The 27,160-nt window shown below is 40.9% G+C and overlaps 1 protein-coding gene across 1 annotated transcript; it reads right to left on the bottom strand.

Annotated features, from left to right (window-relative positions):
* Window positions 1-523: 523 nt before the first annotated feature.
* Window positions 524-27,109, bottom strand: prtga (protogenin homolog a (Gallus gallus)). Its single transcript, XM_026169135.2, has 19 exons — window positions 26,870-27,109; window positions 25,169-25,471; window positions 18,808-18,952; window positions 18,496-18,629; window positions 18,062-18,358; window positions 17,812-17,971; window positions 17,147-17,394; window positions 15,818-15,982; window positions 14,986-15,291; window positions 14,111-14,299; window positions 8,185-8,280; window positions 7,907-8,093; window positions 7,352-7,479; window positions 7,060-7,230; window positions 5,536-5,706; window positions 5,320-5,443; window positions 5,038-5,179; window positions 4,681-4,794; window positions 524-4,448 (listed from the first exon to the last, which is right to left on the bottom strand). The coding sequence occupies exons 1-19, from the start codon at window positions 26,931-26,933 to the stop codon at window positions 4,068-4,070; spliced, it is 3,525 nt and encodes a 1,174-aa protein (XP_026024920.2). The 5' UTR covers window positions 26,934-27,109; the 3' UTR covers window positions 524-4,067.
* Between the last annotated feature and the right edge of the window lie 51 nt (window positions 27,110-27,160).

Raw genomic sequence — 27,160 nt, 5'->3', positions numbered from 1 at the left:
TTACGCGTTATCATAGCAACCAGAGAGCATTAAGGGGCAGAGAGGAGGATGGTACTCTCAATGTTGTTGGCACATTTCAGGAGGACGCTGCTAATAAAGTTACACAGTGAATTCACATTTACTATTATATTTACAAAATACCACCGTTGTTCTCTTGGTCATATCATTTTATTTTGTTGTATTTATCTGCCACACTTTAAAGGCCGGTCTGTGAAAATTTTGTCTGCCATTAAACCGGTCCATGGAACAAAAAAGGCTGAGGACCGCTGGTCTAAGGGAAACATGTATAATGTAAACAGAATTGGTCCTAGCACAGATCCCTGTGGTACTCCATAATTAACCTTAATGTGTAAAGAGTACTCTCCATTCACATGACAAATTGGAGTGTATTAGACATCTATGATTAAAACAACTGCAGTGCAGTACCTTTAATACCTATGGCAACTGCACACTGTATAGAAAAGTAAAAAGAATGCTCAGAGTTTCAGATAGAATCAACAAAGACCGACTACAACAGCAGATATTATAGCATTTCTGTATTTTTATTTAAAGTGAGAATCAGACTTTTTATCATTAGCTGTTTGTATAGAAACTTCTATCTAAACATTTTGGAAACTTGCAAGTCATTCAGCTGGCACAGACCAAATATAACAAAACATTAAGAGAAAATATCAGGTAACATAATAATTACATAAAGATACATTCAATTTCAAACACTTGAAACCTGCTTTGTCCTGATGGATGAGCAGCTGTGGGTCCCCCTGAGTCTGACTGTAAATGACCCTCAGTGCTCCTCTACACAGGATTAAAACATTACTGCAGAAGACTGTGTGTGTTTAACCCTTTAAATTCACATGTTTTTAACATTTATAAGATGAAAAGCAGCACATCAACTTCCCCAGTCCCACGTTTGATGGCCGTACATCTTGGCCCTTACAGGCATTAAGGACCCCAATCACGTTTAATCTGTACCCATAAAAACAATATGGAAACAAACACCAGAGGTAGGACTCATGTACCTGCATGAACTACTCAAGGGTCTAATCCAGAACCTGCTCGACCAGAGCGGTGATGTGTGTGTAAACGCACAAAGTTCAGATGTTTTTGGATTCTGGATCGGGCCCTTAAAGCTCTGCTCAGGCAGTACGTCTGAAAACAAAGACTCAAACTGTTCTTTGCAAAAGCAGGAAAACAGTATTTAGCATTTAAAAAACCACAACAGCAATTGTTTTTGTGGGAAATGAAATGATTAAAAAACACGCTGTAACGTTTCCATCCTCCTGACATCATACAGTAATAAAATGAGTACAACAGCAGTGGAAATAACATTTCACACAAAGACAGGATGATTTTAAACTGATCTCTCGCCAACATGCAACGGTGACCTTTTAATAAAAAAATCTTTGGTTTGCTTTTTCTTAAGAAAGAAAGTTAAACTGATTGTGTCACCTAAATATATCAAATGATTGAATCCTCTGCAAAGTCCTCTGATTAAAAATACAGAAATGTGACGACTTGTGCACCCACTGGCATTTTAGCTCATTTATGCCATAAAATTACTTAAAAATGAAAAAAAAAATTCTTGTGAGCACTTAGAATGAAATTAAACTATAGAAATATAATAATAATACACTTTAAACATATTATTCCTTCTAATTATTTTTTTACACTAATTTACAGGAGACAAACCAGTGGATGCACGTTGACACACAGCTGCACTGCCGCAACACAGACTGCTAATCCATATAAAATACTGTATTTAACTCTTATAACATTATAACCATGCAGACGTATGTTTGCTTCAGAATTTGAGGAACTCTGCTGCAGGATAACCTGGCTCGTGTGCATAAATATTAGTCATTGTCACTCCATTTAGTGCCTGTGAATCCTGCAGGCACAACTTTCACCATTTATTTTCCTTTAAAATCTTCATCGTGGGTCAAGGCCACTAATGTGCAAGGCTTTGTTTGATGATCAACTGATCTCCGGTTTCATCTTTGGTCTTTGGTTTCAGTTGTTCCAGCCAGAGATCAGTTGAGAAACTAAAATAAAGGTGATAGCGTCACAGTCACCGCTGCACATTGGCCTCTAATACAAACTACTTTCCAGACAAGTGCTAACCTTTATCTACTCTAAAGCAAAGCAAAAATACTTGGAACAAAAGTAACTACAAGTACATCATCCTCTAACAAAAATAGACTTTTTATAAGTAAATGTTGTCCATTCGATTCTTCACTTCAGTCTCTGATTGAACACTTCCATTACAACCACTCTTCATGTGTTGCATCCTCATGTGGGGTGTCTCCCTCAGAGAGATTAGGCTTTGGTTTTGGAGTCTGAGGAAACGCTGTCCACATTAAGGCTGATCATAAAGCTTTTCCATACGGACATGCCGCTGCAAGCACTTCTGGTGTGAATTCTTACACAGATACAATGAAGAAGAAGTCAACATACAGACATTAAAGAACCCGCAGATGTGTCCGTCTGTGGTAAGGGCAGCACAAACATCTGAGCTGCTGGCACATAATGTCAGAGATACATTCATAGCGTTTTCTTTGAGGCAATTACACGTGAAAACAGCTTAGTACTGAGAAGTTACCCTGTCAGTCCATCATATAACACTACACGACTTTTCGCACGTACTAAACTTTGTTCCTTGAGTTTAGGAAAACAATAAGACAATAAAATTAAATCTTAAACGAGGTAGTATAAAAACAGGAGTAGCAAGGGCGACTGCACACCGACATAAAGATGAAAAAAGAAAGATAAAACAGACATTCATTACATCAGTAACTGATAAAAAAAAACTGAACAAAGACCTATTAATACTGGCTCAGTGCCTCAGCAACATCTGAGGTGATAAATAATAAACTGTGAGTGTGTGTTACATCCTTCAGTCCACACCACAGGTGGAGCGAGAGGAGTGAGCTGCAGCGCCCTTACCATCCTGTACATCAGAACAAAGCAAGGAGAGAAGACGAGGAAGTATAAAGTGTAATGTGACGGAAGCAGCCCATCACACAACGCAAGGTTTAAGTAGTTATTAAATATACAGTGGGAGGTTTACCCATGAGGCAAACCGAGGTAGATAATCCGCAAAAAGGACCTCCCTTTCGCTCCAGTGATAAACTCTTAAATAGCATCAGAAATGTCACTTTGACACTCCTTTTTAAACATTCATGGTGGGTGAGAAAAACACGTACACACACGCACACAGATGCACACACGCACACACACACACGCACACAGATGCACACACACACACAGATGCACACACACACACACACACACACAAACGCACACACACAGGAAATGAAAAGAGAGAGTGAGAGAGAAAGAGAAGGAAGTTAAAAGGATAAAACGAGCTTTCCTGTCAACACTTTATACTGTAGAAGGACTTTGTTAGCTTAGCGTTCACAGTGTGTAGAAACAAAGAAGAAGAAAAAAGAAAAAATCAACACAGTCATATAGGCCAGCAGTTTACCTGCACATTCAAATAACATTATCAGGTTTGTTGTTTGTGATTAATTCAATATTATGGTCTTTTCAGTACTTTCATCATTAAAAGGATTTTTAGGTTGGCTATGTCAGAGTAAACTGACATAACCACTCCACATTAGTTCTTTAAGGCGCATGTGTGTAACGTAAAGCACTGTGCTAAAAGCCACATATTTCAGTGACATTTAAACACACTTTGGTTACTGAAGAATGTGATTAAGTATTTTAAATTATTTAATTTATTTTTTTTTTCTTTTAGTCTAGGCGACTAGTCTGTTTTGTTTCTTTTCCTGTTTAACATGCTTATATAACTTTTGTTTTACGGGGTATGTGTGTGCCTATTTCTTAGCTCTGTGATGCAATTAAAGCAAAAAGGCAAACTCATAACAGCCCAAATAAGAGGCAGCGTGGTTCCAGACATTCTTCGCTGCACTCACTGACGTGCAGTGTAAATAAACAATAAAGTCAACTCTGGTGAGTGCGCACACTTTTATATTATGTGAATGTTTGTGCAAGTAAACCACCGCCTTCACACTCACACACACACGCACACATACAGAGGCACGCCTTCACACTCTGCTTTGGGCTTCGTGTCGACAACTGCCAGCATTCATTGACTCCTTCGCCTTCTGTTTGCTCTGATTTTCCTCTGACAGTTCGTTCAACTCTTCAGCGCAGCTGCTACAGTCAAACTCGGTCCCGTCCTCTGCCGTGGGAGACGCAAGGTGGCTGCTGGGCCCTGAGGACAGGTTGGTCAGCTCCGTCTCGTCGTGAGAGTAGCGGCCTGAGTCACCGGTGGCGTGGCTGCCCTCGCTGTTTGAAGATCCCTCTGTGTCGCCGGGATGTCCAAGCAGGGTCTGCAGGTTGGTGGGCTGGTTTGAAGAAAGCTCCTCTTCATAGGTCAGCACTGTGGTGCCGTGCTGGTATGAGGCCGCGTCATGTCTTGTGTTCTGCAGCGCAGAGAGAAAGTTTCTCCTATTAGTCTGACTGTTCACGGCTCAGTTTCACATCTGCAGAGATCTTAACATCTTGAGCAAATCAACAGAAAAAAATATTCAGCCCTCATGAGAAGTGATTCAAACTAGATTTAAACCCAACAGACACAACATACCATGCTGTCGTCTTCAGGTTTGATTATTTGGTAATCACTTATTGAGAAGGACTCATTATTCTTAATCTCACCTGTGTGGGTTTACTCTCACTTTTCACATCACTGCTGAAGGAGAACCATTTCCTTTTCCTCTCAGCGGTGTGCTGAATGGGGCCGAGAGAATTGATGATGAGATCTGTTCCACCCTGCAAGAAAAGCAGCAATAAAAGAAAAGAGGCTTTATTACAGTTCAACTGTTGTTTAAGCAGCTCACATTGGCACTTAATTATAAACCTGCACTGTCATTGTGGCACTGATTATTTGAATTTGTTTTGTTTTTTTACAATGTCACATTTCTCAAAATGTAAATATAACTTAACACATTTAATTAAAATATTTAAAGTATATTTTTTTCTGGATTTTAGTGTCACGAGTATGACATGCTGTACCTTTGCATCAAGAAAATGGCTTAGATTCATCATTGGCATGCTCACATCAGCATGCTCAGCTTCTCCTTGAGAGGATGGAGGTCTTGCAGCTGCAGCAGATGTGCTCATTCCCTCTCTGCATGTTTTCACAGCAGAAAGTTTCCTGAAAGGACACAAAGTGACGTGTTCATAGAGGAAACCTCGATGTCTTGAGACAACTGTTGTTGTGATTTGGCTCTATATAGATAAAAGTGAATTGAATTGATGTGGGACATGGTCACTACACTCAGAGACACCAGGTACCTGTTTTTGCCTCTGCAGATGATGATGAAGGCACAGATGATGATGCAGATGAGAGCGATGCAGACTCCAACGCTGATACCAGTCATCGACTTCTGATCCAGGTGGTAGAAGTTATCAGAAAACGCTATGGGCCGAGGAAACATTGTCAGGTTATCATGTAACCTCTTAAAAAAAGAAACTCTTTACACTGTAAGACATCATGTTGGTTTCACTGACTTGTGGAGCCACGAGAAACCCGGATATCATGACCAAGGGGGAGACCTTCTCGTACTGTCAGCTCCACCGCATGAGAAAACGGACCGTCGCCCATGTCGTTGGATGCTGAAACCTTCACGAAGTAAATCTGGCCAGGCTTCAGGTTCTCCAGCAGCGCCATGGTGATGGTCCCTGTTGTGAGATGAAATTCTGTCTGAATACACCGGTGTGTATAAAGCATAAAAGAAGCAAAGACCACAAGGTTCTCCGTTTAATAGCACACTGTTTGTCCATGTTCAGGTAGTTTATGACTCTTCTGTGGCACTGTAATCCATGATGAATAAAAATAAGTTCATGAAGTAGAACAATTAATTAAAAAAATGTTTACTAGAGCCAGATTGATACAGGGTGCTTAATACCAATACCAATATTATCAGACACTAGACCGATATGTAACAATTTAAAAATCTAATATACCAGCTGATCTATTATTTTCTTTCAGACACACTAAATCTCTGTCATCTGCGGTTACTCACAAGTCCTTACTAAGATAATATAGCAATTCTGTTTAAAAATCCTGTTTTATTGTTAATTGTCCCAACTCAGCTTGGGAAGAGCGTTCCAAACAAAACATGTTCCAACAGGGAAGTTGCAGAGCACCCTCTGGTGGACACACTATGCAATGCCAACACCCATAAAAAGGTTAAAGGGTGTTTCTCCCGCCTCTTCTTTAATTTTTTGCTTAATATATATTATAAATATGGATATTGGTATAACGACAAATAGCTGGTAACCAATATACTGGTCAAGCTGAGAACTATCCTGTGACATTTACAATCATGGATTTTTTTTTAACTATGTTTTCACAGTAACCCTTATAATAATAATAATAATAATAATAATAATAATAATAATAATAATAACAATAATTCATCTTATTATAGGCACCTTTAAAGACCCTCAAGGTCAGCTTACAATAGGACAAAAAATAAAATAAAATAAATAAAAACATAAGGCAAGGAACAAAACAAAACAAAAAACAAGCATGAAAGTGTAAAATCAGGTATAAAAGCTAAACAAGGTAAAAACAGACTAAGACGGAATCATGATGAAGGGTATACAAGATTAAAAATAAATAAATAAACACACATAACTGAAATCAATTCTGACAATGCCTGTGATATCGGTTTATTGTGTGTACTTACTAAGAGTCAAATTGTGAGCAATAATCTATCATAGTATAAGATGTATAACAATTATTTACCATCCATTATTGCAGTAAAAAGATATAGGCTGTTCATTTACAGAAGAGATTTAAAAGCATCTTTATGTGCAAATGGTCAACAAGACTGTAAATCAAAGTCTTTGTTGTAGTCTCATTAAACCACTTGGCAGTAAGACAAAGCAGTGAACTCTAGAGAATTCTGGGACTACAATGAAGACAGAGGCAGAGTCACTGATTCCCAGATGACCGTTTCCTTGACAGTCATGCATATATACACACACACCTGTACATAAATGCTCTTGTTCTGAGTCTCTCCTTACCTTCCCTTTCCATCACCTGCCACTCCCCAGCTATCCAGTCATTTCTGGAGGCATACAGGATTGTGTAGCGTGTCACAGGTACATTGAGTTCATCTGGAAGCTTCCATGAAACAAGTGCGGTGTCTTCTTCAATTAGAGTCACTTTGATGTTGGAAGGAGGTTGCGTGGGAGCTGGGAGGTGAGAATGAAAAGACAAAGTGAACTCAGAACAGCTTTAACATGGGGATGTTCGTCTTTGTGCATGAAGAAATGAAGAAATTAATCGGTGAATAAGATGTTTCTGCATTTTCACCTTTAGGGAAGGTGTTCTGATAGACCACAGGGCTCCAGGGGCTGGACAGCTGGTCAAGATGGAGGCGAACAGCAAATTCGTACTTGGTATTGGGCTCCAGATCTCGCACGAGGAGTCTCTGTTCACTCCTGCAGAATACATGCACACTTTAAGAATTGTGCTCTCCTTTACAGATTCAATACTTACTGGCAAGACATTCCAGCCAACTTCAGACAGCTATGTTTAAAGAGGGTCAAAGAAATGGCCAGAAGAGGGCGATATGGAGCTGTGATGGCAGTGTAAAAGTGTGGAGACAGCATTTATGTTGTTAAAGTGTTGTAAACACACAGTATAAGAAATGCATTCAGCTGATTTTAGGTTGTGATAATCAGCTGCTGCTAAAAAATCTAAATTACTGTTTAAAAAAATACTGTTAAAATAAAAACTATACTATGAAAGGAAACCAGGCAGTCGTACAGTAAATGCAGCAAATGCAGTTGAAATTACACGCTAACAAATATGAAAATCAATCTACATGTAGTCATGTTCACTTTGGTCTGAAGGGTAATTTCTTACGTCTGCAGGTAGAGCACCAGGGAGGCATTCTGCAGACCAACTGGATTGCAGCGGACGGTATAGTTGACTGCGTGGCTGGAGGTGAATGCTGGTCGACTCCAGTGCAGAAAGACGGTGGTCGAACTGTTGGTTTTAGCATACACGTTGTGTGGAGGAGGTGGAGGGGGTACCAGGCGATCTCGAACAGCTGAGAGGTACATCTAGATTAGTACTGTTATTTTTTCCCCACTTTTTCTGCACCATGTGGTCTGACTTTTCTATTATAATGTGGGACTTACAGACACATCCAGGGGTGCTGATAGTCTGGTCTGCTTGGTACCCATCTCCCACAACATTATAAGCCAGGATCTTAACGTGGTACTTCTTCCTTGGATCTACATTAAGAGATGAAAAAAAAAAAAGAGCACTAAAGATTTAGATTGACAGTTCCTTACACAAGTCAGTATAGGCCACAACAGTGCCAGATGTGTTTCCTAAAGCTAATGGGAAGTGGGGGTGTTGTGTGAAAGAGAGCTGGCCGGTGTGGGTGTGAGGTCAGTGATGTGCTCTGGTTTGATGGCGTGGTGAGAACGAGGGGTAGGGCAGGGCGACAGATGCTCTGTGCTGCGAGTCCTTTGGTCAGTTTCGACACCACCCAAGGCAGCAGAACAGATAAGCCCCCCCACATCCATCACCCTGTCACCCCCAGCCTTTTGACCACATATAAAGAAAGCTCTTTCTCTGGCCCCGTCAGGCCTGCTGGTCATTGGTCAGTGGCCACACCTACTCGGGTCCTGAATCTAGGGGTTAAATCTGGAGTGAAAACCCCTTGGGGAGGACACTGCTGATGGTCAGCAGCAGTAGCAGACCTTAGTGACCCTGGAGACCCTCTGCTGAACAATAGCCAACTGACCACATGTCCCTTTTACCCCTAAATGGTCATAATTTCCAGTGCTTAAAAACAGTAAACAAAATGTGACCCAGAGTCTCTAAATAATGTTTCAAAGATGCAGGATCACAGTTTAGTGAGAAACACCAGGTGGATGTGCAAAATAACAAAATCCAAACCAATCAATCCTTACTACTACAACTACTACTATCAGAGTCCTGTGTGTCCCGCAGACAACACAAACAGATGTATTTGATGTTCAGACATTTAGAAGCTCGAGAGAATAGGGAGACCACAGGAGATGAATTTATCTCCATGGAAGTTTGCAAAGTTTAGCGTGGGTGGAGCTACACACATTGCACCCCCACAGAGCCCTGAGGAGTTTCACTGGAGCCACACCAGGGCCAACAGGTCAGGCCAAGATAAAACTGAAAGAATCTGGGGTCATGGGTGTGGAATATGAGCTGAACCTCTTTTTTTGCCCAGGAAGCCTAAAACCTTAGTTATTCCTAAAGACAATTAAAAGCAATGAGGAAAAATAAAAGAACACAATATTCAGCAATGTAAACTATCTCATGAGTTGCTGCAGAGTAGACAAATGTTTACAGAGAAGAAGGACTGTCCCTCTCTTTGTTACTTCCAGAACTAAGTGAAAGCAGAATTCCTCGACTTCTACAGCTCTACAATGTCCTCCTTGTTATCTGGAGTTTCTGAGCCGCTTGTTAAGCCTTACCTCTAAAGAGGAGTAGGCATGTAGCATGCACCTCTACCCAAACCCACAATACAATGGGCCTGCCGTAATTATGTGAGAGAGGAGCTATGAGTGGGGGGGAAGCTGTGACATCTGGGCCATGACCTTTGACATGGAATCTGAGCAAGCTAAATCCTGCAAAAAAAGGGGGGAGGGTTACCTCTCTCCCCTTGAAGGGGGAGGGTCAAGCGGAGGAAGTGAGTGAAAAAGCAGGGAACCACCAAGAGTCAAACTGGCTTAAAGTAGCATCATATCAAAGTGTCCTGATAAAACCATGAAGATGACTCTTGAAGCTCTCAACAACACAGTCAGGTGAACAAAATCAAAGCAACAAATGACAACAACGAGGATTTTGCCTCAGCAAAAGATAAGAAAATAATCTGAACTGAGTGTTCCTGATGATTATTCTGTTTAATTTACAGCACATGTAATAAAAAAAACTTATATGGCATGTTTCAAAATCCATCAAACAAGCTACTCAAAAAAAGCAAAAATAAACTGTAGTAAAAAAAAAAAAACAGAGAAATGAGGAGACTTAATAAATAAAAGTCACTTTTAATTAAACAAGCACAATCATTACAAATGTTGTAGGGGATGATGCAACTCAGACGAAGTGACTCACTCACTTTCCTCGAGCTGCGAGTGCATCACAGTTAAACTGAAAATGTTTAAGAAGTTTCTCCATCTTCTTACATGAAACAATTCACTCACAACTGTATAACTGGGGTTTCTTTGCTTAATTAAAAGACTGAGTGTAAATATTACTGCTGGAAGGTATTTTTCATATGCAGAACTAGATTTACAAATTTTAAATGTGATTACAATACTACACATTGTATTCCGCTTTCAAAGCCATTCCTCAGGAGAAGATGCTTTCCTGTCCTTTCCACTGGGATACAGGCTTTTACTCCCATAAATTATTCTGTTTGGGGATATTCAAGCCATTTGTGACCCCCCCCCCCCCCTTTTTTTTTTTTAAAAAAAAGCTAAAATGCAGTTCCTGTTGGCCCTTGCAGTGTTGTTCTGTTGCGAAAGGCCCCCAGGCCCGAAGAGAGGCAATAAATGTCAATTCCTGCAAGAGCCCTCACACCGGCATCTATTAACCACCACCACCCCTACTATTCCTGTCTTTAGCCTCCAACACAAATCAGCAGACACACATGCAGGTTAAACATGACATAGCCTTTTTAAAATGAAGACTGTATTTCACACAGAACATGCTTTGCCTCATGTTTAATAAAAGGAGTGGACAAGATGCAACATGGCCTGCAGCTGTGAGATAAATCTGCAGTCCTGCCTGGTGCCAACAGGTATGAGAGGTCTTTAAGCTTCAGCTATGACAACTTGTGCTGTTCATGGGCCAAGCAACGAATACACATGCGAGGAAAGGTCACATCACCGTGCCATTTATACCAAACTGGAGCCTCTAAAACCACATTCCTGCTTTTTATGGTGTGCTTTCAATCATCTGGCTTGTCATGAGTGAGTTCAGAGCATGTTCTCTGCAGCTGAATCAGCAGTTTGTGGTTTTTCCTACAGATGACAGTTCAGAAATCAATACTATTGACTGCTGTATACAAAATCAAGTAGATTATGAAAAAATTAATTCACAGCACAAGCTGATTTGATTTGCAATGATAAACAGCTTCAAAGCTGCTTCTAGCACATCTTTAAAGCCGAGTTTAAAAGAAAAGCAAACACAAACCTATATATAGTTTTAGGGCAGCTTTCTTATTAAGTAACCACATGGGGCCAGGCAACTTAAGCTATAAAATGTAATTTGAAATGTAAAACTGCCAGAACACAGGCACTGAAACACTGATTTATAAACCCATAAATATTTCCAAAGCATATGACGCTCTGTGACTAACACTGCATCAGTCTACGAGCTCATTTCAATCAGCTTTACTAGCTGCCATTATCTAATGAGAACAATTTGCAGTAAATAACAGTGTAACAGACACAGTTAATGTATTCATTCATAATTCAATAATCCAATAATTCATCTAAGACCACTTAAATGTAAATCCAAAACAGGGGCGGAAAACCCATAAGGGAATATGGAGAAAATTCACTACAACTAGACTGATGTAACCGATTACTGCCTATCATCTAAGCTGGATAATAATAATAATAATAATAATAATAATAATAATGGATTGCATTTATATAGCACTTTTCGAGACCCTCAAAGCACTGTACAATTCCACTATTCGTTCACTCTCACATTCACACACTGGTGGGGGCAAGCTACAGCTGTAGCCACAGCTGCCCTGGGGCAGACTGACAGAAGCAAGGCTGCCATATCGCGCTGAGAGCATTGCTCATTGCCTGATCATCTTTAAAGATCACCTTAAAAGTGAGGCAATGTTGCTTCTAAAAGAAGGAAACACACATTCTCCCCTTATAGAAATAAAAATAACAAATAAATAAGACAGAAAGAAAGAGTTGTTGAATTCACTGGACTCTTCCACAGCTTTAGTTGGTCTGGAGTGGCCAGAAGCTTACTGTGACAAATGCCAATGCAGTCAAAAATATTTATAACTCATGCTAATGCTACTTTTTGACTCATTTTAACATCCAAATTTCCTTTCAACCTTTTTCCAATGCAAACTTCATTTTAACAAGAATTCAAATGTTGTAACAAGATTGTGTAAAACATAATTATCAAAATAATTTCAAAGGAAAAGAAAGCAGATATAATTAGAGGAAATGTCAGACTGCTCACAGCACAGAAATGCCTTCTGTGCTGCAGGATGCGTTGCCACACAGGACGTCAGACACTTCAGTTCACACCTTTCTCCCCATGCACAGCGCTGCAGCTAATTTATGAGGAAGAAATCTCAAACCTGTGACATAGTGAGCTCACAAGACATGCTCATTGTTTAGCTAACAGCTCTCAGTTGGTCAGAGGATGGTTTTCCTTGAAATTCTGGCTAATACACCATCTTTGTGGCCCTCAAAGCCAAACAGAATAGGAGTCTTTGATCCTAATTCTCCTCCAGCAACACTGCTCAAAGGAGTCATAAAAGGCATGATAAATCAGCCTCCACAAAACAGTCTTACCCTCTTTAAAACACGGCCATGGAAAGCTGTTTTAACAACGAGGAACAAAAAGATGATTCTTTTAATTCAGCAGAAGCTGTATTTTACAGAGTGACCACAGCTCGCTCATCCTCCCAGAACAACCCAGAACATCCAATATTCAGGGCAAAAAACAAGAAAACAAAAACCAAAACAGCTTAGAAATATTTCATACAACCATTCTTGCTGAAACGTTTAATAAATACTGAAACACCCCCCCCCCCACACACACACAAACTTTAGCTGAATATAGAGGAATCTTTTTACTTTTTCCAGCACCTCAAGCTATAGCTATCATTAAAATAATATTCAAGGTATAACTTCATATCTAGGCAAGTAATTTTAGTGTCTGTGACTTTATCTGCACTAGATTCAACTATGAGTTAATCCTAGCAGGAGAAATGGGTTTAGTTGTCATATTTTTCATAGGATGTGGCAGAATGAGCCTAAACAGTTGTAGTGTTTACTGAAGTAAATTCTAACTTACTGAACACCTGTATCATTTAGACTTCACACCTACAGTAATATAGAATGACTCCTTGTCTTTCTCCCTTTCTGATCTCACTTGAGCACAGAGGCTTCTGATTTACAACTCAGCTGCTGACCACCTGGCTGACCTCCTCTGGCCACATATGGTCAGTTGTCCTTGGAGCTAGCCTGAGCTCCCTTTCCGCTCTCAAACAAAAAAAGATAAAATGAATCTGACCTAAAGGGCAGAGAGGCTGTGATGTGTCCCGAACACTATTCAGCAGCAGCAGAAAAGCCGCACACTGATGTCCCGCAGAAGTCAAGAGGTCGTGGAAACTGGATGTGATGCTGATATATTTCCCACTTAAAGAACCTCTGCTCCAAATGTGACATGACTTAAGCTAATTAATCGCTCACGTTCCCTAAAAAGATGCATCCAGATTTTAATAAAAAACCTTAAAGACTGCTTTCTCTACTGTATGTATATCCATAAATGACAGATACACACATGATAAACAAGCAACAAGGCAGGTAAGCAACAGGATGTACACCTTGTCCATTACTTTAGTTGTTAGAATACTGGCATTCAAATTATGCTAAGTTTGATCATTTCATCTGAATATCTGGGACACTGAAATCAAACAAATGTCTTAGCTGGGAACTCACATGCAGCTACCAAAACACAGACGGTCTCTGATTACACACACACACTTTCCCTGCAAAGAACCCCATCAGTTCAACACATCTTTTCATAGCAAATATCCATTTCCAGCCATATTAAATCATTAAACTATGACACCTTTAATTATGACGTAGGCAATATTAATAAAAAAACAAAAACAAGTACTGTTAAACCAATAACACGTTGTTAAAAATCAACATTTTCAAAGATTGCCTGAAAATCTTAACAGATCTTAAAACTTGCAAAGTAAACACGAAACTTCCATCATGTGTTGGTGTTCATGTGAAAATACTGTAAAATGACCCAAACAGCCAAATTGGTGGCAGAAGGTAACCTAAGGTGAAAACTCACCGAGCCCTCCGATGGTGTGTTTATTATCCGAGGCGTGAAACTGAACTGGGGTGCTCTCAGGCTGGCTCTCCTCATGGTAGAATAGCTTGTAGCCCCGCACATTCGCTGAGTTTCTGGGTGCCAGCTGCCAATGTACCAAAATAGTGGTGCAATTTAAAGACTCCAGATGCAGCTCAGGAGCCAGGGGAACTGCAGAAGAATAAGACCATACGAACCACATTTATTTATTTATTATAAGTACGTCACAGTCTTCTTATAAAGTCGTACAAAAGAGGAACTTGATCCTAAAACAACTACAATCCATTATTTGAGCTGTTTTTGAGTGACAGAGGAAGCTTCTGTCCTGACCAGGTAAATGTTTTTGAAAAGTTAAATAATGCCCCCATCCCCCCACACTTTTAAATACTCAATAGAAACCACACGTAGAGATAAGGAAGCTTGTTTCACACGTTTAGGAATGACGGGAATGAAGTTTGCCAATAGAAGTTGCCTTTCAGAGTTTACACTGGACACTAAGGGTAAAAGAGATGGACAGAAAAAAAAAACAAATCCTCCCCTCCCCCTTCCCAAAGCTTCAGATCTAGCTCTAAACAGCCATATATTCTGTCCAGCTCTGAAGCCCGAGGTCTCCCTTTATGACCCATGACCAAAGCCCTTCCAATGTTACTGACAGCACAGGGTAAAGGTCAGAGAGAAACAAATGCAATGTCTTAACAAGATTATTAAAGCGTGCTCTTCTCAATCTCTTGCCCAATTCACATTTTTGACTCAACTTCCTCTGCTTGGATAAGAATCTATTTAAAGTACAATTCTGACTTCATATTTTTGATTAAATGCTTCTATTTTAGAGGTTATGAGGACAATTCTTCAAGTACCTTGAGCACCGGATGCCTTCGGGGTACGGTGCGATGTCCAGGCGGACTGCTCACCCCACCCTACGCTGGTGGCGGCAACAATTCGAAGAAGGTAGATGGTGTCGGGTTGCAGGTTTTCCAGGAGATGCTGGGTCTTTTCTCCAGGAAGTTCTATCTGTGAGACCGCGCTGTCAGAACTGGTACGATAGGATAAGCGGTAGCTGCAGACTCGGCCACGACTCAGCTTGTCTGGAAGAGGCTGCCAAGACACCTGGATGTCTGTGGGGCTGCGACTGGTGAGGCTGAGTTCAGGGGCGCGGAGGGGTACTGTGGACCAAAGTTTAAATGATGAGCTCAGAGCATGTACAAGTAAACCTGTAAGCCAAAAGCTTCACGGTGCTCTACGCACTCAGTTTCAGAATGTCTTTGTTTTTTGTCTTTTAACTCTTTCTTGTGTATTATGTCAAAGAGAGACTCTGAACACCCAGCACCACTCATCCATCTACTCAAACCTTCTGTTTCCCAGTGCTAGCCAATCTGAAAGCCTAAAGAAATGCCCAAACAGGGAGGAAGTTGCTTGTTTTGCACCACCTTGTAGCTAACACTGGACATTCAAACCTCCCACTGCACCCCGTCATATGTGCCAAAAAACGCTATCAGCAATCTCTAGTAAAACCACCTATGCAACTAAAAAAACATATGAAACAGCCTCATATCCTGTTTTTAATTATATCACACAGGAAAGACCATGGCTAACCCATCTGCAGAAAATTCAATGACCTTAAACAGGGCTTATTTCTTGTTTTGTATTGACTGCATTAATGATTTTTTTGTTTGTTATTGTAGACCTCACCGTCCTCAAGTGTGTGCTGAAACACGTTGTCCGACATGCGACTGGCTCCCATTGGCATGTAGGCGACTACATAGAAGGTGTAGTTGTGCGCTGGCTCCAGATCATCAATAATATAGCGAGTTGTATCGTTTCCAATGACAATTTGATATTCCTCATTGTTTAACCCTGGACAAATGACAGGATTAAAAAAAAAATGTTGAGATAACAATAAAAAGCAGAACATTCAAACTTTAGCCCCCAGCCCCCAAAAATCAGCAACAATATGATACAGTTTTGTTACTGTAGGTTTTCATAATTTATTCAACATTTTATGTATGTCCAGTCACTTTGTCTTATTTTACCACTGCTCAGCTTGCTTTGTGCATTCCCATGTTTTTTTCATTGTAATAAGAACATTATGCAGCTGCAGTTTTCATTTCCTGCCCCTTGGAACAACCAGCCAAGTCAGAAACAAAGACGGATTGGTACCTGGTCTAATTTCTCACTTAAGGTACTTCAGGCAAACAAAAATGTATTCTGTGTAGTCTGAATGCCTCAGTACGGCTCCCTGGAAGTCTTAACAAAGCTTGACTTCCTGTCCAATTTAAACTATCTTCCCCTCATAGAATACACACTTTTGGCCACTCCATCACACTGGCTAAAAAGTTCCCTTTTTCAGTAGATCTTCAGTTAAGTCCCAAGCCTCTATCAACAACCTCAGGTAAAGAGCACACTGCCTGATAACCAGCTTCTTTAAGTGGCACCAAGAGGACAAAAAAAATCTGTGAAAAGTGCAACAAATTCCTGACAGATGTCAGTTATTTGTTCAGCGACATCCTGTTTTTTTTTCTCAGACATCCTTATTCCCACCAAAAATCCAGCAGGTGTTCTTTTTTCAATAGTTGAATTCTGTACGTCTCTCCTCCTCAATGGAAGTCAGTGGCATTATAATGAAGTGCAGTCCTTGAATGCACAGCCTGCACATTTTCCTGAAATGCTACATTGTTTAAATGTGACTCTTGTTGTCAACAGAAAGAAAGTTCCCAGGAAAACTGAAAGGCTTTAAGGCTTTTCTGCTGCCACACTACAACCGTTGTGCTTCTTGTGAATAGTGCATCCTGTGTTTTATCCAGCAAAGGAAGGAACCCTGCATCTTTAAGCTTAACATGTCTTGTTGGTTCAGAAAACGCAGCTGTTCCAATTAACTCCGGAGTACAACAACACAACACTAACGTCACAGTGTCTGACAGAAAGTAGGATTTCTGAAACTGCCACGAAAATCCTGTCTTAATGTACTGTTCCTGTTACCAAAAAACCCAACAACAAAACATGTGTGTGGATTCTGCTTACCTTCAGCCTTCATGTAGTGTACAGAGTAAGCAATAACTTTATCCGAGTTATACAGAGGCCTCTCCCAAGCCAGAAGGATGGCAGAGCTTGACACAGTGTCAGCTCGGATGTTCCTGGGTGCGCTTGGCCGGTCCTCTGACATCACCACAATGAGCCTCGCCATAGTGAGGACTGATCCCTGCTCATTCTCTGCCTGGCACTGATAGATGGCGTCATCCTCAGGGATGATCTGGTTGATGACTAGTTTGCTGGAGACACCCAGAGATAAAGAGTATGGACCCAGATGATTTCAGGTGAAAATTTTGAGGAAACCAACAAAATTTCCATTGGCACATTTATAAATATACAGGGTGGGGCATTTATATGGATACACCGTAATAAAATGGGAATGGTTGGTGATATTAAAGTCCTGTTTGTGGCACATTAGTATATGTGAGGGGGCAAACTCCTCAAGATGGGTGGTGACCATGGTGGCCATCTTGGATACAACTTTTGTTTTTTCAATAGGAAGACGGCCATGTGACACATCAAACTTATTGGTAATGTCACAAGAAAAACATTGTGTGATATTTGAAAGTTCTGGTCAACTAGAACTTTCAAATATCATCTCATGATAATTTGGGGTCACAGTAATGACTCTTTAAATGAACTGGAGAGAAACATGCCTGTTGTACATCTTGATCCGACCATTAGAGTGAACTTTTTCTCCGTTCTTAAGCCAAGTGATGCGAGGCGTTGGATTTCCTTCAGCATGGCACACAAAGCGAGCGGTGCCAGCTCTGGGGCGCGTAAGGCTCTCAGGCCACTCCACCAAGGAAGGCGGTGCTTTAGAAAAAGAACAGCAATATGTTCAATTCTACGTGATCATCACAAATAGAAATCATGAACAGCCTGAGTAGTATATTCTGTTTTTACCTAGCACAGTGACATTAGCTGAGGCCATGGTATAGTTCCTTGTGCCAGGTGTGGTGGCTCTGCACAAATAGACGCCTCCGTGCTGGGGCTTGATGTCTGTGATAATGAGGTTGCCGTTCCCCAGCACTTTGGTGTTGTAAACATCAATAGGTTTGCTGTCTGCTCTGCTCCAGGAGATGATGGGTCGGGGATTGCCTGTGGCCATGCATTCCAGGATGGCAGTTTGGTGCAGTGACACCGAGATGTTCTGTGGTGAAGCGATGATACGAGGTCTCTGGGGAAGCTGCGGTCTGGGACCTGTGGAGAGAGAGCAGAAGACAGCTTTAGTGCACATGGTGAGCTGTAAGGCTTTCAACTGCTTCAGAGTCAGACTTTTTAACTCAACTGTGTGCTTAAATATTACAAGTTTGCAAAAAGTGAGCTGGCTAACACACCTGGGGTCACAGTGAGGGTGGCCTCTGTGCTTCGGCGTCGACTAGCAATATTGGTGGCGACGCAGCGGTAATTTCCAGCGTCAGCCTGCTGCACGGCCTGAATCTGAAGAACACCACTGGGCAGGACTGTGATTCTGAAAGACAGAAACACACGCACCCACACAACAATGATACTTACAATATGAACCAATTTCATATGAAACATCTTAGACAACATGAAATAATGGCTAATAAAGAATCTTATCTAAAATTTGTGTAGGAATAATGTAAATGAGTAAGATGAAATTAAACTGAAAACAACAGAGTGCATACCGTTCAGTGGCGAGGGGTAATGTGACCCGATTGAACTCCCAAGTGATGATGGGAGGAGGGTGTGCAACAGTCTTACAGGAAAACCTGGCGACTGAGCCTTCAGTCGCCACAATAGATGTTGGCTGAACTGAAAATGAGGAAATACCTGCAACAAAACCAACCAGGAGACAGATTAGAGACTTGTTATGTATGCAGAAGTACAGAGAATTAATGTATATCATTAAAATAATAAACAAAAGTGTTACAAGCATATCCAAGTTTGTGATTATCATGACATCATCCATCCATCTCAGTCAGATATCAGAAAACAGACGTTCCTGCTCCTGAAGCTGTAAACATGCAGCATGCTGCTGGAAGGTGGTGACTGGAGTGGAACAGCTACATCCTGCGTGGATTGGGTTTCTCTGAAACTGAGCTAGTGTCAGCCACCAGCCAAGCAGCAAGCAAATAAGACCCAACCAGATTTACAATAAGGACCTTTTAGATGTTTGTGTAAATCTATTGAAGTTTTGAATAGCTGTTCCTCTTGAGTCACAAAAATCCTGAAAGACACCCAGATCCTCATGCCCCCCTCTACTTAAAAAGCAGGAGGTCAGTCGCTTGTTAAAAGAAATCAATTGCACTCTTGTCTGTGATAGACAGAACAGTGAGCCCCACAGCTTGCTAACATTTACTATAATAAATAAATCAAATTATCAATGGCATACATGGACAAATCAGTACACTAAAGGATTTTTGCAGCGGACCAACAAATTAAATTTTCAATTTCAGTAGGTCCATTTTCAAAAGCTGTTGCCTGTTTTTAAGTCAAAACCATCACCCATTCAGCAATGGATAAACAAATACACTGTGGTGCTCTTTAACCTCTGAGCACACACCCAGAGCCGCTTCTGCTGCAGTGAGCCATCAGCACTCAGCAAAAGAAACACAAAAGAACAGGAAGCAGGATATCAAGTTAAAACCACGTCTGTCACATGTTTACTGCAAAAAAAAACCATCCAAAGAGACGTTTGGAGATGCTGCATGGAGAAATACCAAATAAACTACAAATAAGGAAGAAAACAAAGAGAAACCACAGAGGAAACAAGCATAAACCAAACAGTGAAATGAATGATATCCGAATTACTCATTGCCAGCTATAATCCTTTACACTCTGATATTTAACATCCTTATCGGGATACTTTTCTTTTAGCTCAGTGCTATGATAACCTCTGCTTTCGAGAGAAGTCTCCAGGAAATCCCTTAACTGCAATAAACACACAGTGGTGCGTATAGGGGAGGGGGTGATGGATGGCTGTGTGTAAGCAGTGCTGCCAGCTGCTGTGGTGTTAAACAACAGCAGAGCTCAGACTGCGTTCAGTGAATTATGACTTTTACACATTTAACAGAAACTGTCAGCTTCAAATCAAACTGACATTTGGAGAGGAAAGAAAGGATCTGTAGTTTGATTCCAGAGATAAAATTAACTTCTAATTACTAAATTGCAGTTTTATTAGGACTATTTGGGGTTTTGTGTCATGCAAGGGACTTCATGAATGAAAACATTAAAAAGGCATGGCTGCTGGCTTCATCCATTTCTGATGAACCGTTGGACAAAAGTCAAACTGTTGTCAGGATCAGATGTCGTCACCATGGACACGTTTAATCTAATTAGCCTTAAGCTGTTGCCTCCTTAGCTCCACTGTGATGTTTGATGTGAGGACAGAAGCAGAGAGAGGCATTGAAACCGCCTCTCCCAGGCCCTCTCCTGCCCCTCCTGTTTTAACACAACCTCTTACAAAAATGCCATTACCCTGCTGAAGTGATATGACTGCAGGGCATGAGAGATGAGCTGCTCTGATCCTTTGCCTCTCCACTCTGCCTTTCCATTCACTCAAGTGATGCTCGATTGACAAACAGCGGGACAATCATTGATTATTGATTAACCACTAAGACAAGAAGGAAGAAAATCTTTAACTGCTGAGGGTTTGTTGTGCACTGTTCCAAGCTGAAAAACAGGAGGCGGACTCTTTGAGGGATGATGTTTGCCAAGAGGCATCTAAGACGTAGATAAAATCATCAAGGCAAACAGCCGAGCTCTTTCTAATTCAGTCAAATATACACATTTTCTGATTCGGCTATTTATTCTGTGTATTTCACAGTGAGTTATGTGGTGTAATTTCCTTTCCTACACCAAAATATACCAACATAACAATCTCTGGTGTAACATTTTGGCCTTTACCCTAAATCAAACAGAGTAAATACCTCAGCCTTATTCCCTAAAGGCTTGACAAAGCAGTTCCGACCATCTGCCCTTCCCAGCAATCTCACCTCTCACCTCTGACCTCCACAAATCCTGCATAGCACCCAACTATGGCAGAGTCCTGTGTGACCACCCCAAACTAGTCCTGTTGCTCAAACTGCCAGGAAAACTACCTAGAAAACACATTGCCCCAGCTGTGAGGCTTTCAAATACTGTTTTACAATAATAATAATAATTCTTTTGTTCTATCAGTGACATCTTCCAGTTGTTTCTGTTACAACAAAATAAAACCGTACAGATGGTCCAGCTGCTTTTTTACAATATACAACAGCCAGAATTGACAGATAACATGAATTGAAAGGTCATTGTCTTTTCTCTGTCTTATTTAATTGGATAAGCAGTTATAAAAGCTGTGGTTTTAATTCCCACCACACAAAAGGTCATTATGGCAGTTTACTGTTGCTTGTTTATTGTTTTTACTTGAAAAAGATTATTTCCATTATGTCAATTTGAATAATACTGCACCTCTAGCTTTCTAGAGATTTGACGAAAAGCACGTTACACAGTTTAAATCAACAACATGCACTTTCCATGACTTTTCTAAGTAGAGTTAGGTTACCTTAAATCTACTCTTCTTATGAGCCTGATTCTTGTTAACTGGAGTGAACCACGTGCTGAGACTAAAATAAACCAATTCCAGCAGCACTATTGAAAAGCATCGTCATTTAATTATGAAGAGTGATGAGTCCTTTACTATGATCACTGGCCCTACTGAACATTGATACAGGCTCTGAAAGAAAAAAAAAGGGCTGATAAGAAGAAGAAGAATGCAAGGCTGAAAAAACCCACAAAATCAATCACTAGCTGCATGGCAGATGTGGCGCTGCTCCATGCAGGCTGTCGGACAGTCAAGTGACCACTGGCCTGGCTAAACAAAGAGCTATTCCCATGAGCAGTGTGACCTCTCAAAACTCCGAATGGGCAGTGGGGGAGCAGTGTTGGAAAGAGCATTCATCCCCCTTCTCCAATTTCTTATCTCTGCTGCAAAGTTTTCCAATCACTCAACAGCAACCCTGCACTCACAAACAGTGGCTTCATTGTCTTGAAACTCCCTAGCAGAGAACAGAGTTAATAAAGTCACTCTGTAAATACCCGTGTTCTGGTTTTGGCAACAGTTTTATCCTTTGTTGTGGTATGAAATAAAACATATGAGAGATAGATGCTCATGATCACTATGAAGGAAACTAATCAAGCCAGATGCGCACCCAGCATTATTGCAGGACAGATTTTAGGCCTACTCTGCATCCCACTGCACCTCCATCTATTGAACAGTTAAAAGAAACCTTTGACCTTAGGGCCCGGTGTTCAGGGGAACCATGGTAACCTTTTGTAACCAGCAGAGGAGAAAAGCAAGAATCTTGGGTTTGAGTTGTCTCACTTAAGGGCATTTCCTTCACTCAGATTGCAGTTCACACTGTGCAAGGTTTGCATTTGTCTTCAAAATGTGCCAAGCTGGTGCAAGTCAGATGCATTCCTTAGCAACTTAAAATAATGTCACAGTCCTGACCTTGCAGGCTGTGGACACACCAGCGACGTAAAATAAACTTTGCAACAGCTCCTTAGAATACCTCCTTTAAGGCATGAGCATAAAAAAGTGAAGACTACCCAGAGTAAGAATTCATGCCAAACTCTCTTAAACAGTGACAACTTCACTTGGGAAAATTTGTTTTCTTATAAACATGAAAAAAGTTCAACAAACCACTAACCCAGGATACTGTTATCATAATCTCTGTTATCTGACTTAACAGAGTTCTATGCATTTTCTGGCTATTTTTGCCCATTTCATCAACAAAAATTATTATTATTATTATTTCTTGTTGGACAGCAGGTAGGGATGGGAATCAAGATCAGTTCGTGTGCCAGAGGAAGAAAACAGTGACCATGAGGCATTCACTTCCTAACACACTGGCCATAATTTTATTGTCTTAGTCTAGTCCTCAGATCTACCAAGTATCAACCTTACGAGCTGCAAGAACTGAGCCACAAATTTCAAAACACTGTAGTTTCTCTAATGGCCACTCAAGGCTTACTACAACATACATAAATCCCTACAGACATCCATGTTAAAATTTCCAAATTTACAGCATGTTTGCAGCTGCATTTCATCCACCTGGATGGTAGAGGATGGTTAGGGGCGTGGCCACTTTGATTGAGAAGCCTCCATAAACAGGTACCTGTAGCCTATCAATGTCTCCTAGGCCTCACAACTACTACCACTGGAGTCAATGAACTGTACATTTTCACTGTGTTTATTCCTACTGGAAATTTTTAAGTGAATAAACTGTTTCATTTCACTTCATCAGCTTTCACCAGGATGAGGATATCCTTTCACTAGCAGACAGTGCCCACATTACATCAGTATGGGAGCTACAAATACACCAGAGCTGTAAATGTTTATTAAAAATAAAATTGGAAATTTTCCTATTTTTATACAGTATTCACTTGTAGTGGTATATTTTTCTGGGGAGACAACTCAAGAGTCAGTCCCTGTACTGAAATCCCCATCAATCTGAGGTCTGTTGACAAAAGTCACACGATGAGGCTCAGGTGTCACATTCCTTTTCATCAAGGCCAAATCCCTTCTCACCTTTGTGCTTCAGGATCCTGTGTTTAAAGTTACCTTCCATCACCACCATATTTCTCAAACAACAATGAACATCCATCCAGAGATGGAGCAACGTTTGAAAAAGCTACCAAGGAGCAGACCGTCTGCAAAAGCAGCATAAATCAGCTGAGGAACACATGAAAAGACTCCAAAATTCAGACATCAATGAGCAGACCCCCATGCAACAGGCATGTCATATGATAATTAATCAAAATGCAGATCTACTAATATTTAACTTTTACGACTAGTGCAATTAGCCTTGCTGTGGTGACCACTTCCAGCAGCTCTGTCCACTTTTGCCCACGAAGAATGCCTTCTTCTTTTGTGAGCCGGGAGTGGACAAAAAGAGAGTGAAAAGCTTTATACTCTTTCACCGGGGCAGTGAGGCAGAAGACAATTGGGTTAAGCCTACGATGCCTACTGACCTGCTAAGGCCTGCAATAAAGTTTGGTCATTTAGACACTCAGGGTAAAGCCGCAGTATTGGGAGAGCAGCAATTCACATTTGTGTGTGTGTGTGAGAACCACTTACAACAACCCCCACTACTACCTCTGTGTCCTTCAACTGAGCATTTCTCAGGTATGTGAAAACTTTATGAGCTACCAGATAGACCTTCCAGCAGGTCTAAGTGCTGTTTTAAAACAAACTAGTAAAGCTTACAGGCAGCCTTTATCACCTCTTAACTTAAAGCTATAAAGCAAACTAAACCACTCAATCAATTAATCAAGCCACACTTTTTAAACACCAGAAAATGTCTGAGTTATGACTGGGAGCTCTATCAGAAAGCACGGCCTGTGGTACCGCTCCAGAATAATTAATGTAAACACAATAACTGTTATGTAACACATGCTAATTGCAGTTTTTTGGCACAACCTGCTCTTAAAATCCCCTTCCCTACAGCACTGCAAAAAAAATTAAATAATTTTTTGTATGTATTTTTGGGTTACTAATTGATCAAAAGCAATAGAAAACGCACACATTTTACAAAGTGGCACAACAAGACAGCAAATTTCAGGGCCTGTGAGTGGAAGAAGATATAAGGTGCCAAAAGACCAACTCTGTCTGAAGCCTCCCCTGCCTCCCCCTGAAAATACGAGGCCAACTCGCACAACGCAGGAGGAGAAAGCATTCAAAAAGAACAATTCCTCGAGCCATCAGGGTGCAATAACATGAAAGCCAGGGCCAGTGAATAGGGGTCATCTGCTCTTTCGCATTGGAGAGCCAGTATCCCACACTGCTCCTAACCTTTCAAATCTCCTGGTCCTTCATTAACACACCAATGGGCATTTTCCTCAATTCCCAGCAGCATCCCTTTTAAGCTCTAACTTTGAAGACTTTGTCCATCTTCTTGCTGCCACCAAAGCTGCCCAGACCAGACCAGACTGAGCATCAAATAAATATGCGTATAGCAGCAAATCATGCTAGATTACACAACTCATATCCCTGATACTCACTTGCGATTGTAAGGTGGGCTTTCTGGCTCAGGATTGCTCCATACTTGTTCTGAGCAAGGCACTGATAAAACCCCTCATCTGATTTGTCTCCTCTTCTGCTCTCCACCTCTGAAATAAAAAGGGAGCCGTTGGAGAGCAGGTACACCCGCTCATTCTCCGCGATTTGTACTCCGCTCTTGAGCCATTTGACGTCGATGGGCGCCTCTCCATGCGCCTGACAGTCCAAAATAGCTGCTTCTTTCCGCATGACGGTGACATCGAGGGGCTCCTTGATGAAAAACAACTCACTAAAGCACAACACACCTGCAGGTAGAGAGACCAGGAAGAGAGTTGTTATGATTTAAGGAATTTAACAGCATTTGTACACCAGTTAAAGAGTTTAAGACCAGCCTGATGTAAAAAAAAAAAATTAAAGACGTTTAATAATTTCTAGCTGGGTCTCATCAGTGTCTGTGGAGCCAGTTTACAGCACCTACTAAGGGAAAAATCACATATAAAAGGCTTGTAGGCCTGCCAGCAGGAAGTCTACTGTCCAGTATAGTCATAACACTCAAGCTTGAGGTCTTCCTGCACCACCTACTTAAGGCTATAAAGCTGAAGATGAAACAGATTGTCCTATTAGACCAAGCCTGTAGTTTAAAGCATTAACAGGACAACGTGCAACTATATTTACATCTTACAAGCTTATAAAATGTATAAGAATCTTTTCTCATATTACTCATGAACCAACTCTGTTATATGTATTTATTTTGCTTTGGTAGCTGGATCTGATCTTTGATTTCAGCTCAACACCTGACTCACAGTTTCTACTAATACTCTGTGGTACCTTTAAAGTATATTCAGATGTTCTAACGCAGGGATGTTAAACTCATTTTACATTGGGGGAACTTCCTCTTTATCTGTTTTTCCACATGACAAAGAAATAATGCTTTGGGCTTAAACTGTAAGAGATAAACATGTAAATTTACAGAAAAAAAACTTTGTTGGGTCACTGTGAAGAGCTGTAACTATACTGTAATTATAAAATGGATATTTCTTGTTTATTGACAGAATGTCATCTTTTTGTTTTTTAACAGTCAACCTAGTGCAAAAATGGTGGCTTTTTATAGTAGTTACTTAAAAAATGAAACTTTCTGTCATTTAATTGTTAATCTGTTACTTATTTTGTTTTGCGCAGTATCAACGACCATGGAGGAGGTCTGTGTTAGTAATAAAAGGTGTAGCCACATATGAAAATACAATTAAAAGTCGAAAAATGATGGCTTCCTTCACATTTTCGAAGTTATCTAATAGGCCAACCTGGAGTCTTTAGCTGTACGATTCTGGCGCCCGGGCCCCATGTTTGACACCCCTGATAATACAATTTTTATATCTACCTGTAAATAGATTACAATTAACCAGGTGAACATTTGAAGTTAAGACTGACTGTTGAATGAACCAAAATAGGAAATATTGCCTTTAATACTCATGTTTTATGGCTTTTAAAATAAAACTTTTTACCAAATATGTTTAAAAACTGCCTCCGTGTCTTCGGTTTATTTTAGGCAGCTAGCTAAAAGTTAAAACCGTTAAACTGAATCTGCGAGCTTCCGTTAAAGTCCGCAGACTAACACACACGTCCTCACGGGACAGTCAGTGATGTCCATACAGGACGCCGCGCACTCACAGGTTAAAATGAGTAAAAGTGGTCCTGCTTCTTACCTGTGATTGGAAGAAAAACGACAAACAGCAGACGCTGGTATAAACTCCTTTTAAATCGCGCCATTTACGTGAATTGTCCGCGCATGCTAGCTGCTCTCTGTCCTTGCTGCTTCCTCCACATGAGCTGCTCTGCTACTGACGAAGAGGACTCCCTACTCAGAGGTGCAGGAGGACAGCTTCCCTCGTCCGGCCGAGGGTGGACGGTAACACCAATTAATCACATCCATAGTACAGCGTGTGGTGCGGCGCCACCTAGCGGCAAGGCACGGACACTACACCTGGGAAAACATT

This window comes from Astatotilapia calliptera, chromosome 1 (genome assembly GCF_964374335.1).
Source record: "Astatotilapia calliptera chromosome 1, fAstCal68.1, whole genome shotgun sequence".
Classification (NCBI taxonomy): Eukaryota; Metazoa; Chordata; class Actinopteri; order Cichliformes; family Cichlidae; genus Astatotilapia; species Astatotilapia calliptera.
Note: the sequence above shows the minus strand (reverse complement) of the source record. Positions and strands in the feature narration are given on the sequence as shown.

Bases quoted from the DNA above. Each gene is read 5' to 3' on its own strand.
- prtga (XM_026169135.2), bottom strand. From the start codon at position 26,933: ATGGCGCGATTTAAAAGGAGTTTATACCAGCGTCTGCTGTTTGTCGTT. The intron at 18,359-18,495 runs GTGTGTTAGCCA...CTCTCTCCACAG, and splicing joins CACCCTCACTGTGACCCCAG to GTCCCAGACCGCAGCTTCCC. The intron at 7,231-7,351 runs GTGAAAATGCAG...CTCACCTCCCAG, and splicing joins TCAGAACACCTTCCCTAAAG to CTCCCACGCAACCTCCTTCC.